At 31.9% G+C, this 14,898-nt stretch overlaps 1 protein-coding gene across 2 annotated transcripts; it reads left to right on the top strand.

Annotated features, from left to right (window-relative positions):
• The first annotated feature begins 5,057 nt into the window (after positions 1-5,057).
• Positions 5,058-9,780, top strand: LOC112733964 (cyclin-D1-1). Of its 2 annotated transcripts, XR_003168309.3 has the most exons (7): positions 5,058-5,574; positions 5,737-5,823; positions 7,571-7,669; positions 7,752-7,953; positions 8,203-8,333; positions 8,449-9,223; positions 9,368-9,780. XR_003168309.3 is itself a non-coding variant. In XM_025783106.3 (6 exons), the coding sequence occupies exons 1-6, from the start codon at positions 5,305-5,307 to the stop codon at positions 8,695-8,697; spliced, it is 1,038 nt and encodes a 345-aa protein (XP_025638891.1). In that variant the 5' UTR covers positions 5,058-5,304; the 3' UTR covers positions 8,698-9,780. The 2 variants fall into 2 exon arrangements, 1 of the variants encoding a protein (XP_025638891.1); XM_025783106.3 differs by having other exon boundaries at positions 8,449-9,780.
• The last annotated feature ends 5,118 nt before the right edge of the window (positions 9,781-14,898 follow it).

Genomic DNA, 14,898 nt, shown 5'->3' with positions numbered 1-14,898 from the left:
CATCAGCAAGACATTGATGTTAAGATGCAGGAAATTTTAATTTTGTACCACATGTATGTATGAGTGTTTTAATTTTAAATTCTAAACTCAATAATCTATTTAGATCAACGGTTAAAATAATTGGACGGTGTTTTCAATATACTTGAAACTCTTCCTCTATATATATATATATATATATATATATATTAGATTTGCTTTGATGGTTTTTGTTTGTTTTATTATTGTTTGTTCTTTTTTATAGCTTGCTAGTATATTGGTTTATCTTTGATAATAATGTAAAAAAGAATGACTAATATTCATATAGAAAAATTTTCTCTTTATGGATCGAATTCTGATAAATGATCTAAAAAAATATCTAGTCATTTATTTATTTATTTATTGATATTATTTGCATTTTGATTAAGGTCTCTAAGAATGACAGACACAGTAATTTTTTCAATTAATTTTTTAGGGAGTGGTTGAATAATAACAATAATGCCCTGTTAGAGTAGCCACTAGCCAGAGCATATTTCAGTTTCGTTGCGTCTATAAACTCAACATACAAAGCTGTACACAAATATTACCTATTGGGAAGGTACAACCTAGTGCTTCACATTGCTTATTGCTCTATATCTAAGGGTGGTAAACGGATCTAAACTCGTCGGGTCGATCTACGTAATCCATCAAAAAAAGCAAGTTAAGCTAGAAAATTGGGATCGTCAAATAGCATAAGTCCACCTAACCCGCACCGCTTAAATCGCGGATTTTGGCGGGGCGAACTTCTTCGTCGGACTTAGTATTTTTTTAGTAAGGGGTATTTTTAACCAACGTCCGGGTACTCTTGGTACATGGAAGACATCTTCCGTGGTTAAAATTGTCGTTTGATTCTTATACGAGTATATTTGTCAGCGTCTATATCTTTCATTGGTACAAATGATAATTTATTCTTTGTTTATACTTTTAGAAATTATAATAATTAAAAGTAAAAAACAGAAGAGATTTTTTTATACTTTTATATATATTATTTAATAGTTAAAAAAAAGATATTTGGCGGACTTAACCTGCTGGCCCGTCAGCCCGCCGTTAAACAGAACGGGTTGAAATTTTGGGACCGCCTTACTAGACAGGACGGAACGAACCAACCCGCCAAAGAACAGACTTCTGACGGGACAGGGCGGGCTTCCCTGCTTGCCACCCCTATCCATACCCAACCTATGCTACATCCATGTCTAAGAGTAACACTACTAAGTAAGAATAATGCTATGTCATTTATTTAATCAACGAAAGACAAGGAAAAATACGAAAATAACTTTTTTTTAAACTTTATTTTCTTATTCTTCTAAATTTAAAAGCAATCATGGAAGTCTTCTAAAAATTGTAATGCAAGAGAATTAGCAGAATTTATTTTTTATCAATAATTAGTTAATAATATTTTAAAATGTAAATTATAAGTATGTTATTAAATTACTAAATTAAAAGAATTAGATTAATAACTATAAATGTTGATAAAAAATAATAAATTTTACTGAATTTTAAATCTTACTTATCTATTATATCTTTATATCTTTTGCATTTGAAGTATAAATAATAAATAAATTCATTTCATATCGAATTAAAAGAAAGATCGAATTTTAGATTTTTTTTTTTTAATTTTGACTATAAAAACTCTGACTAAGTATTATGTATGTTATAAAACTAATTTTTTTAAACTTTTAAATTATTAAAAGATACATAAATAATTATATATGCAACCAATTAATTATAGGGATTCAATTAGAAAAAAAAAAAAAAAAACACGCTTGCAGTGTGCAAATTAATTTTTAGACAAACAAAATATGAACTTGTATGTGATTGGATTTTATTTGGGCACTTGGCGCTTAGGAAACTACATGCAAAAGACAAACAAATACTATATACGAAAATGTTATGATGGCCCACACAAAGGGAACAAGGCTGAAAGCGAAATGGTAATCCAATTGCATTTTTGGGGTGATAAGTTGATAATAAAAAAGTATACAGAAATAACGTTTTTTTTTTGAAACAATTTAAATAATAGATTAGAAAAAAAGTTAATTTTAATTTTAAAAATTAAATTTTAAATTAATTAAATATAATTTTTGTTTTAAATAGTTAATAAACCTAAAATATAGTCCATTATTCAAATTGTTCGCATCTCTTATTATCTAACTAGCAGGATTGTTAATAATAGATATTCAAAGGTCCCAAATTTAATTAATCATCACCAATATTTAATATCAAATATGGTTCACTAGCTAGTTTCCTAGCTAGCTTCATTTATCAATTCAGCGTGTTATATAAAACAAATTCAAGAATATTTTCGTACTAGCTAGCTAGCTAGTGTAACTCATGGACATTTTGAATTTTTAAATCATTTGTGCGTTTCATCCAATAACTCTAACTGTTAAAAATATTATCTATTATTTTATATATCAATGAAATTGATCAACCAACGTTCAGTTATCATTAATTATTATAATTATGCTAAATTTATCATGTCTCTTTAAAATATATATTAGCTAAACTCTTATTATAATTATGCTTAATATATAAAATAATATGGTTATGCATGATTATTAAGTAAAAACATTGTAAACTTAAGTAATTATTACATGTCATTAATGAATAATTTTTTTAACAGTTCACCATAGTTTTATTTGCGATTTGCCCTCTGTAATTTAATTTTGCGATGTGTTGTCTGTTGAAACATGTTTGATCATGCAATGTGTTAATTAGTAACTTGTCACTTATCATGGTTATTTGCACTTAATAATAAGCAATGTATAATAGCTTTATGCGCCCTTCAATAATTCAATCTCTTGACAATGAAAAAACAAATCATTTACGTTGAGACTGAAGGGAAAAAAAAAAAAAAAACAGATTAAAAAAAAAGTCCGTACACACAAATATAATATAGAATCAGCCATTTTTAATGTCATAAATTGCGAAAATCGCTCTATGGCTTGTGACAAATTAGTAGGCAGTGAAATTTAAAATTGACTGAAACATTGAGCTCAGCTGATTTCTCTAAATCAGAATCGGATCATTTTTTATATACTAAAATCACAGCTCAGGAGGTTACAATCATCATAGTTTACGTGGATGATTTGGTCTTGACAAGCAATGATCTTGCTAAGATTGATTCAATCGAGCAGCTACTTGATCAAAAATTTAAAATTAAAGATTTGGGGAACTTGAAGTACTTTCTAGGCATGGAAGTGACCCGCTCATTAAAAGGGATCCATCTTTGTCAACGCAAGTATGTCTTAGACATCCTCAAAGACTTCGGCTTCTTAGAATGCAAGCCAGCTAGCACTTCAATGGATTACACTTCTGCATCAAAATTGTCAAGGAAAAGCGGCAATGCATTAGAGGATCAAGCCCCATACAGACAACTAGTTGGCAGGCTCTTGTACCTGACCAACACAAGGCCATATTTAGCTTATGCAATGGGAAGACTTAGTCAGTTTATTGATTGTCCCATAGATGTACACCTGCAAGATGCTCACAGGGTGCTGCGGTACTTAAAAGGATGTCCCTCAATTGGTCTGTTCTTCCTGCCTACCAATGATCTTAAACTCACAGGATTCTCGAATGCAGATTGAGCAACGTGTGCAGATTCCAGAAAATCCATCACTAGCCATTGCTTCTACATTGGAAAGCCACTCATTAGTTGGAAAAGCAAGAAACAGAACACTGTTGCGAGGTCGTCCTCAGAAACTGTGTACAGAGTTCTAGCCCTGGCAACATGCCAAACTCAATGGCTATCTTACATCATGAATGATTTGGGCATGCCACTGACAGAGCCCATCACACTTTTTTGCGACAATAGATCAGCCATCCACATAGCCACTAATCTTATCTTCCACGAGAGAACTAAGCACATCGAGGTTGATTGACACACTACTCGAAACCAACATCTCTCAGGTCTCACACACCTCATGCCGGTTTCTTCATCGAACCAGTTGGCTGACTTCCTTACCAAGGCCTTAGCCCCTGGTCCCTTCTCAAGCAACATTTTTAAACTAGGCCTTTTGGATATTCATAGTCCTAGTTTGAGGGAGGCTGTAACCTGATATAACAGACTTAGAATTAGTTAGTAAATTGCTGCTGTTAATATTAGTCAGTTAGAGTTGCCAGCTAGCAAAGTTAGTTGGTAGATTAAGTTAATTAGCTCTTCCGTAACTATATAAAGATAAGCATGTAATGCAAAAACAGATGATGAATGAAAACAACTTTCATCTTCGCCAAAATTCCTCTTTCTCATCTTCTCCAATTCTCTCCTTCTGCATATTCTAATAATTCTCCAAAATTCCAATTCACTAACAGCTTCTTCTTCGCTTGCACCTTCCTCCTCTGTTCATCTCTCTCTCTCACTCCCTTCTCTAACTTCTTCACCCTTCACCTTTGGACTTACTTGACAGAGATTGATGAGAGCCCAAATCTCTCCAACTACGAAATTTCACAATAATAAAATTTGTTAATTGTATAATATTGCAGACATAATATATGATACCCAGTCATTTTTATTTATTTTTGGATAATGTTATGTAACCAATAACTTTCTTAAACAATATGAACAACCACCAATCAAATCAAAATACATTACATATCCAAATTACCTACATAAATTTTAATATTAAAATAATCATCTGCATACCTAGTAAAATGAACATCCAATATATCAATTATTCACGTTGTTTAATATTTTCATTATTTACTTATATTTTTTTTGTTCATTTTCTTTTTAAATATAGTATGCGTGATGCTTTATTTTTCCTCGATAAAATTGATGTTCAATAGTGTTGTATTCCATTTCCGTTATTTCAATTCCAATGACCAACCGTGAATCCAAACAGTGAGAAAATGACTTGTCTCAAATTCCATCTAATCCAAACAATATCTTCATCTTCATCTTTCTATCAATACTGCTCAAATAGTTTCATTAGGGTGATTTATGGAAGCCCAATCATCTCATGCCACCACATCTCAGTTTGATATCTACTACTGTTACTGTCCCCACGCTTCTATTTATCAAATCAAATACGCACTTATTATATATACTTATTTGAAAAAAAATGTATAATTGATGAATTCATATTTTAAGTGAAACAGGCAGAGGCTGAAGCTTCAAAACAAACCAAACCAAACACAACAACACATACATCTCTTTCACCAACCCCGCTCCTCCACTCACTCATCACACTCTGTCTTTATTTCTCACACACTCCTTTTAAAGTCCATCACTCTCTCTCCGCCGACTCAACCATCCACATGGCCGCAGCAAACTGAATTAACTACACATACATGCCTCTTTCCACCTGCTCCGATTGCCACCATGACCTCCTCTGCTGCGAGGACTCCTCCGGAATCCTCTCCACACAACACTCGCCGGAATCACCCTCGTCATCGTCTTCTTCATCTTCTTCATTGTCGTCGTCGTGGACGGAGGAATCCATCGCGTGTTTCATGGAGCACGAACGCAACTTCGTCCCCGGATTGGAGTACCTCTCCAGGTTTCAGTCTCGCTCCCTCGACGCCAACGCAAGAGAACAATCCGTTGCATGGATCCTCAAGGTAGTTACAACTGAAAATCACTTCTCTCGTTCCGTTCCTTCCAAAATTGCCTCATTTTACATTAATGCCACTGCCGTAACTAACTACTGCGTTTCTCTAGTAACTTCTAGATCTTCGATTTTCCCTGCATCCATTACTTAATTATTATTACGTGTTTCGCAGGTTCACTCGTACTATGGCTTTCAGCCTCTGACGGCATACCTCTCCGTTAATTACTTGGATCGGTTTTTGGATTCTCGCCACCTGCCGGTCAGCACTCTCATCTCTCCGCACCTTTAATTTACGTTTCGTCAAATCAAATCATATTGTCACGTGCGTGGCAAGAAATTTTCTAACGCAGTAATTACACATACAACTTTTCAAATGCCAAAACTTCTTATTAATTGCATGGTGAAAACTCATGTACTCTCTTTTCATCTCAAGTTAATAATTAAAAGATATTAAACGATAAGGTGGAAACTCAAATGCAGTCGACATTACGTGAAGTTGATATCTGAGAGTGAATAAATGATTTAATTGATTTAGCTAATTTTTCATCTAACGGTTATCAGGTATCAACTTTTGATGAAGTCTATTTTACCTGAGTTTTTAACAAAATGATAATATAATTAAATTTATAAAATAATTTAATAATTTTTAATTATTAATTGTATATAAAATTAATTACTCTTGATTTTTAACTTTTTCTTGTGTTAAGTTTCTTGTGTTTTTCATTTCATTGTCTACCAAAATAAAAAGGAAAAAGTATTTCATTATAGCAACCCATGGTATGACTATCCGTGATAACATCGGCAAGAGTCAATAATATGTTGCTACTTGATTACTTAATTGCTTAACAAACTTTAGATTGGGCTACAGTAGTGTGCAAATACCTACTCCCTTTATTATCTTGTTTGTTACGTATTCATATTTAAGACCTAATTATTGTGTCTAGGACTCTAATTGGTTTTGGATCGTTTTCAGTTGAATCCAAAAGCAGCGCAGCTACTATAACATTAACTCGTCAATTATTGATTAAATAAAGCACTTGTTTATATTCGACAAATGATAAAATAGTCTTGAATTTTATAAATATATATATGTAAAAGTACCTTTTTCGCTATAATTGTGTACGAATAATATATATACTATTAGCAAGTCAATTCTTCACGTAAAAACAAATATCAAGTAGCTAGCTAATATTTTTAGTAAAAAATAAAATTGGTTAATTTTTAAAAACAAAAAAACATATTAATTACCTAATATTTCATCACTTTTAATAAAAAATACAAAAACATATATACACAGAATACATATATAATTCATTTTTTCATAATGTATGCGTATTTGGAACCGATTATATTATGTGTCAAAATTAGCCACTAAAATTAATTACTAATATAAAATATATATTAAAATATAAATATATATTAAAAATAATTAAATTATATCTATATTTATACATAAATATATTAGTGACTAATTTTAATAATAGATAAATGTTTGGTAATCAAAGAAAATCAGTAAAAAATAGCCAAAATTTGTCTTATTTAGCATTAAATAAGGCAAGTTTTGACTGTTTTTTTGTATACCTAGCATTACCCATTGGAAAAGTTTAGGGGGTCAACTTTATTAAATTCTGGTCATGTAACTAGCAAAGAAAAATGAGCTATTGGATGAAATCTCACACCATTAAAACCATCATTGATGACTATTTAATGGCTACAAATCACAAAAATTGCTCACCTAGCATTCCTCTTGCCCATTAATATACTACTGGCATTTTTTATTTGTAAAAGTATACTGTTGTAGATTTTTGGATACTCATGGAAAATGACAGGTCGGGCAAGCTTCTAGTATATACTCTCTAACCTGGCACGTGCATGGCTGATGTGTGAATACTATTTAAGACATATAGAAGCTATGAAATAATGGTTTATTATACAGTGATCATGAATGAAGATAATGATAATTACTTAATTATTAGCATTTCGGTTATGTTGACACTTGATTACAGCAAACAAGTGGGTGGACTCTTCAGCTTCTATCAGTTGCTTGTTTGTCTTTAGCGGCAAAGATGGAGGAACCTCTTGTTCCCTCTCTCTTGGACCTTCAGGTATATGAGGAATCCTTTCAAAGTTCAAATAGATAATTAATAAGAAACTATGTTGATTTGGCATGTGTAATTATTTAAACAGGTGGAAGGAGCCAAATACGTATTTGAGCCGCGAACCATACGTAGGATGGAGCTACTTGTTCTTAGTGTGTTGGATTGGAGGCTGAGATCAGTTACCCCACTTAGCTTCCTTGGTTTCTTTGCGTGCAAAGTTGATTCAGCTGGAACTTTTACTCCCTTCCTCATTTCTCGAGCTACGGAAATCATCTTGTCTAATATCCAAGGTAGGTCATGAAATTAAAATGCATATATTTTCAAAGAGCCCTTCCTTCAATTTGTTGGACATTATGGTAGTTAACTGTTGTTGAGGTAGCTGGACGTCATAGACAATAAATGAATCACACCGTTGAAACTTGACATAATCAAATACTAGTGGAAAGTAATGAAATTAAAGCATGCATTGTTAGTTGCTCAATGTGATTATTAATAATTATTTTTTGTTATAAACTTATAATTTAATTTTTGGTGGACAGAGGCTAGCTTTCTTGCATACAGGCCATCATGTATTGCTGCCGCAGCAATACTCTGTGCAGCTAATGAAATTCCTAATTGCTCTCTTGTTAAGCCTGAGAATGCTGAATCATGGTGCCAGGGACTAAGAAAAGTAAGCATGTACTATGCTAAATAATTAATAGATATAGATATACAAGTTATCAATATTATTATAGATATCAGATCAGGTTCCAAATAAGATATATATATGCATGTGGTCGTTGCAGGAAAAAATTATAGGGTGCTACCAGTTGATGCAAGAACTTATTGTGATTCACAGTAATCGGAGAATAAATCCCCCTAAGTATTTGCCACAGATGCGAGTAACAACTAGGACCCGAATGAGGTCGAGTACTACTACTGTTGCATCATCATTCCCCTCGCCCTCTTCTTCATTATCCTTGTCTTACAATAAAAGGAGAAAATTAAATGACTGTTTGTGGGTGAATGAAGATGAAAAGGGGAACTCCGTGTGAAAATGAGGGGGTGGGGGAAGAATAAATAATGAGGGAGGGAGAAACAAAAAAGAAAAGGAAGGAAATAAGGTGGTGGTCCATGCTGTCTATGTAGAAACCTCAAAATTTTTTACAAGGTTTTTTTTTTGTGATTAAAAATTGACTCATGAGTGATGGTGTAGATTACTATAAAGTGTATATTGTATATGTATGATGTGAGTTTGATGGGTTTGGAGCTTGGAGAATTTATAATTTATAATAATTATTATTTCAAGTTGGTTGGCATTGCCATTCATTAATGGCTTTGCAGATTCCCTTGGGGAAGGGAAGATTTTGTAACATAAATAGAATTTGCTCTGAGTGAGAATTGAGAAAGGGAAATGCTGTGAACGTAACTAGCTACTGAGTACTGATAGATTCATTTATGGCTTGGTCTTGCAATGCAAGTGTGGATGCATGGAAAGAAAGAAAGAGGGGGTTGGAGATTGGACGAATATTCAAAGGTTGCATTGATTATTGGTGAAATAGATGAAGATAGTGGAGCCAGGTACGTAAAGTTACATAAATATATAACTTAAGGGATTGAATTTGAAGCTTTGAAGGTTGGGGGGTAGCTGTTCATCATTATTCATGTCATCATATTAGTCAAGCTTCTCATCTTTGCCAACATGCATCATTGTTTCTTCTACAGTCAACACTACTCAGCAACAGTTTGGAGTTGGCTACATTTTGTGGACTTTACTGTGGCACGTGTGCAGATGGTGCTGTTTTCACGTGCCAATTACGTGTGTGTGAGTGTGATATATTTTTATTAATTTTTTTTTTTACATTTTTTCTTTATTTCTTCTTTGGCCTCGGGGTATGGCCTAACTATACAGGACTCCATTGGCTGGTGTCCACGCGTGTGATGGGAAATACGTGTTTATAGGTTTAAACTTTGGATTTCTTTTATTTGTTTGAGAGAGAGAGAGGGATCATGAGAGAACCCTCTTTTTCATAGTGGCCTAAATTTGGCTTATAAAAATGAGAGAAAAAGGTCTTTGGGGCCTTTTATTTGTGTGTGCTTTGTATTGAATTCATTAATAAATGACTTTATTAATTTCATATTTTGGTCATATGTCCTCTTAATCTTAAAGTCTTATCATGTGATTTTATGTGCTGCTCTCTCTGACCCCTAAATAATTCAAAACTGAACATAATGTAATATATATCCATGCAAATCCTAACTTACACCCTGAATTATTAGACTTGTGACCTTATTAGTCCACTCAAAAATGTATTGTATATTTGTGTATATATTCATCTGGTTGTTCCTTTCAAAGCTCTCATGTGATTCATTTTGTAGTTTTGCCTTTGTTCTTATTACTCAAATGAATGAATGGGGAAAACAAAAGAAAAGAAAATTGCATGTAAGATTGTGCTGTGTGGAATCTAGTGAAGAGTAGGGGGTGCAATGCTTGGTCCCTCAAGTCATAAAAGATTACCAATCAGTGACTATGACTCCTCTGATCTTAAGAGCCTCGTGACCTTCTCTCCAGCCTGTGCTATTATGGTATTCTATATATACAAACCATCTTGAATTAGCCCCCCAACAATCTCTTCCATTATATTTCTGGATCCAAACATGTGGATATCATTATTTACCATGTTTCTTTTTCACATTAGACAATTAAATGATCCATAATGAAGTGGAACATGCATGGGGTAGCAACAATTAACAATGGCCATCTAAAGAGGGGGCTTTGAAACCAATATATAGGAACATATAACCCGGTCTTTTAATTACTCTCTATATATATCTTCTATCTTTTGAGAAGCAACTATTATTTTCAATAATTATTATTATGCTAACAAATAGTACAAATTAAAGCTAGAAGTGCCAAGCTCAAAAAGAGAGAGAAAAAAACAAGAGCAAAAGCTGGAAAAAGCATACAGATCTCAGAAAAGATACTTTAATCAAGAATTTTTTTTCTCTAATAATAATATCTATGTAGTCTCTTCAAATAGTGAAATGTCCAGCTCTATAAGACGTTGTCATTTAGCCCCCTATCTCCGACATAAGGTATATTATTTTTGCATCCAGTAGCACTAACATACCACCACCATGTCTTTTTTGTTTTTTCATTTTTCTTAGAAAAAGTAATAAACATGCATGTTAATAAGTGTTAACCATTTGTCATGAAATCTTATCATCCTTCTATACGTTTGCATGACAACCACATGACAGCTTATATTATTGGCACAAATTTCCATTTTCTCCATCACATCCCATAAGCTTGTGTCTAAAGTCTAATTAATCTATGTTCATCAAACCATATATATTCCACTTCCCAGAGGAGGGAACATGCTCACTACTAGAAAATTAGTTATTATAAACGGATATTTTTGACAAATTTTATTTCAAAAAATATAGATAGAACTTTTGAGAAGTTTTTTTGTTAAAAACTAAAAAAAAAAATAAATTAGCATAAATTACAAACAGAAAATAAAATTCATCGACAATCCTATCGAAAAAATTAATTTTTTTTCGTGAAAAGTAGTTACTGATGGAAAATTTGTCTGTAATTAAATAAATAAAAACGCTGCATTTTATTAAATTATTACAGATAAAAAATCTATCTATAATTTAAAATATTCCATCGGAAATATTGAGCTAAACCTAAGGTTGTCCGAGCTCCATTTACAGCACACAAATCAAACGAGCTAAACCTAGTATTCCCCTCTCCGTCGACGAGCTTCTTCTTCTTCTTTCCTCACCCACAATGCCACCGCCGGCCACCCTAACCGCCGCAGCTACCTTCTCCTTCTTCTCCTCTTTTTTAAACACTAAACCAGTAAAACACAGACCCTGTCTCTCTCGTTCTTTCTCGTTTGCAGAACAAAGCAAGTTCAAGCTCCACCACCGCCGCGCCTCTCTCTCTCTCCTTTTATCCCCCTCAATTCTGGCTCGCATATCTTCTCAGCGCTACAGCCATCATCTCCTCCAGTCAATGCCGCGGTTACCTTTGTGCAAGCCTTAGCTCCGTGACGACCAAAATTGGTTCCACCGTCAGCTGCAGTTTCACCTCTCTCTTTTTCCCTGTTCGAACTGTAGAGACCTGGGCATCCTTCTTTTCCTCTGTCATGTTTTGATTGTCTCTGTTTTCAGGTTTTGGTTTTAAAATTCTTTTAATTTCTGTTGAGTTCAATTAATTTTGTTTAGTTAGTTTGATTTTAGTAATTAGTTTAGTTAGATTTGTTTTCTGATTAGTGGATTTTCAGGTTGTTAAAATAGGATTAGATTAGGTTTTGATTATGAATAGTTGAGAAATGTTTAGATTGTTAATTTGGATTGCTGAATATTGCTGAACATTGTTAATATGAGCTTGATGAATGCTATAGTTGTCTAGAACAAAAATTTAATTCAGTTAATGGCTTCTTCTCTGGTAATGCTTCTTCTTGGTAGTTTTGCGTTTGGAGTATTAGCAGAATTTTCATTTCTCTTATTTGATTATTTGATTTGTGTTTGTGATTTTGTGACTGTGTGTGTCCCATGAATTTGTGACCGTGTGCGTCCCATGATTTTGTGTTTTGAATTATATTGACTTGCTTGTTTATAGTACTTTTCTTTTAGTTTGATAATACGATAAATTTGTTTATTTTTTGAAATATTATAAATATTCGAATACAAATTAGATAAAAATTTGTATTAAATTTATATTTATTTTGTATGAAAACAGGTTTATTTTGCAATGGAAAAATCTAAAAAAAAATTCTATTTTATCTTACTGACGGATTTACAGACGGATTTGCTGTCTGTATTCAGAGGTAGAGATAGTTTTCCAAGGTTTCAATTACAGACGAAAAATTTGTCGAAAAATCCGTCTCTAATTACCGACGAAAAATCCATCGAAAAGTTCGATGTTTCAGAGAAATGGAGAGAAGAATTTACCGAAAAAAAATCTGTCGGTAACTAGTAAAAATCTGTCGGTAAATTACCGATGGAAAAAAATTCGTCGGTAAATAATTTTCAACGAAACTTTTACAGAAAGACAAAATCTGTCAATAATTTTGTTTATAACCAAAAATCTGTCTATAATAAAGACTAGATCTAGCTGTATTAAATAATTTTTTAATTGAGTAAAGAAAATTATAGCAACTTATAATAGATTTGTGACAACAATCCTATAGCTCAGTATCTCTTTATTTCTCCCATTGCTTTAATTGGATATTAGCATGAACTGTATGTGTATAAAAATAAAATAAAATAAAATAATTAATTTAAATTTTGGGAAATTGGTAATTATTATACATATTTTTATCCTTCTTAATTATGATATACACAAGAATTCTTCTGTGCCATAAAAATATCTAAGTCATCCGAGTCATAATCTCTTTTCATATGGGGTTACTTTTTCTAACCCAAATTAGATGTCTTATTCCCACACTTGGCAATTTTTTCAGAGACGTGCCAATTAATTAAAGGTAGCTGCATCTCCAATCAATCAATTTAATTGCATATCCCTCATTAGACCGACACTACGGGACGTGATCCAAAAATTTGAATCAAGTGCTAATTAAATCTAATTGATCATTGATATTTATACACAATACATATAAAGAAACATAATTGTTACTCACGGTTCATGTGCGACAAAAAATTTAGACATTAATTAATTAAATAAAAGCTTGCTTTTAAATTATAAGGTTAATAGGACGGATATTAAGACAAACACGGGAGCGGAAAGAATCCAATAATTTGCTAATCAGTCAAATTAGAGAGATAAAAGTTAATCAATTCAAATAGTTTAAATTTATCTTATTTATTATAAGATATATTAAATAAAATAAAAAATAATAAACTTTGATAAATTTTGACTAATATTTTTTTGTTTGTCAATCAATAATATTTAAAAAATAATAAAAATTAGTTCAAATAATTTAAAGTGACTTTATTTAATATTAATTAATTATTATTAAAATAATATATAATTTTAAATATAATAAATATATAATTATAAATATCATACGTATAAAATTATAAATATTTTAATATTATCTCTCTAACATTGCTGTTTACCAATTAATACATAAATTTAATATAACAAACATAATAAAATCGATGACCCGTTCCTAACCAATTTGTAAAAGTGACACAAATTTGTATGTTTGCGATGCAAACAAACCTTAGAACACGGTAGCTAGCTAAGTAAGCAGATGAGATTTATAGCTCGTTTCATGAAATGTTTACATATTATATATACTATTATTTTTCCCTTAATTGCTAGATAAGTAAAGGGTTTATTATTATCATGATGATTTGATGACGTAAGTATATATGATTTATGGGTTTAGCTAGGGACCCTTTTGAATAATATATATTTTTTATATATGAATGGTGCGAGGCTACCAAACCCGGTGATTTATTATTAGGACTTGGATGGAAATGCTTATATTAGTCATTATTATTTTTAAATTTTATGTACCTAATTCACAGAAGATTTAATTTATCGGGGTGGGCAATTGAGTTTTTCATTGTGCTACTTATTTTTATGTCAAGTACAAGTTTTTATTGATTGACTAGTAAGGTAAATAATAATAATAATAATAATAATAATAATAATAACAACATATAGATTCTAAGGCCATTAGCTTTCTCATGATGAGCCTAAAATACTAGCTACTAGCTAGCTAGTACACATGGGAGTTTGGGCTTTCTTCATTATCAATATTGAAGACCTTAGCTTGTTATGGGGTGGCTTATGATTTACTTATTATTATGGCATACATAAGGAATATAATAATCATGTCAATAATTATTATTGAAAACTCTACAAGTAGTTATACTATAATCAACATTGTGTATATTAGAGCATGGCATTGGGGACCAATTGTGCACTACCAAGTTTCCTTTATTTTTGTCTTAAATGTATATAGTAATCCATTACATTTATTTGCTTTCCTTATCTTGCACTAAAGAAAAATATAACCCTCCCCCACGAAGCTCCTTTTTTTTTTTTTTTTTGTGTAAACAAAATGAACTTTAAAGTGGGAATATTTAGGAATCCTAAGTATACAACAAAAAAGCCAACCATACTTTTCTCCTCTCAAAAAATTGGTAGGGCTTTTGGGTATATATATATATATATATAGCTCTTTATCCTCTCTTATAGTCAGGGAATTTATTCCAACTTTTGGTGGCCATGTGTAAAGGAGGAAGAGATTATTGCATTTTTTTAAAAT

This window comes from Arachis hypogaea, chromosome 3 (assembly GCF_003086295.3).
Source record: "Arachis hypogaea cultivar Tifrunner chromosome 3, arahy.Tifrunner.gnm2.J5K5, whole genome shotgun sequence".
In the NCBI taxonomy this organism is placed as follows: Eukaryota; Viridiplantae; Streptophyta; class Magnoliopsida; order Fabales; family Fabaceae; genus Arachis; species Arachis hypogaea.
The sequence above is the reverse complement of the archived record's forward strand: the minus strand, read 5'-3'. Positions and strand labels throughout refer to the sequence as shown.

Excerpts from the sequence above, each read along its gene's own strand:
- LOC112733964 (XM_025783106.3), top strand. The coding sequence starts at position 5,305 with ATGCCTCTTTCCACCTGCTCCGATTGCCACCATGACCTCCTCTGCTGC. Across the intron at positions 7,670-7,751 it reads CCTCTCTCTTGGACCTTCAG|GTGGAAGGAGCCAAATACGT; the intron begins GTATATGAGGAA and ends TTATTTAAACAG. Across the intron at positions 7,954-8,202 it reads CATCTTGTCTAATATCCAAG|AGGCTAGCTTTCTTGCATAC; the intron begins GTAGGTCATGAA and ends TTTGGTGGACAG.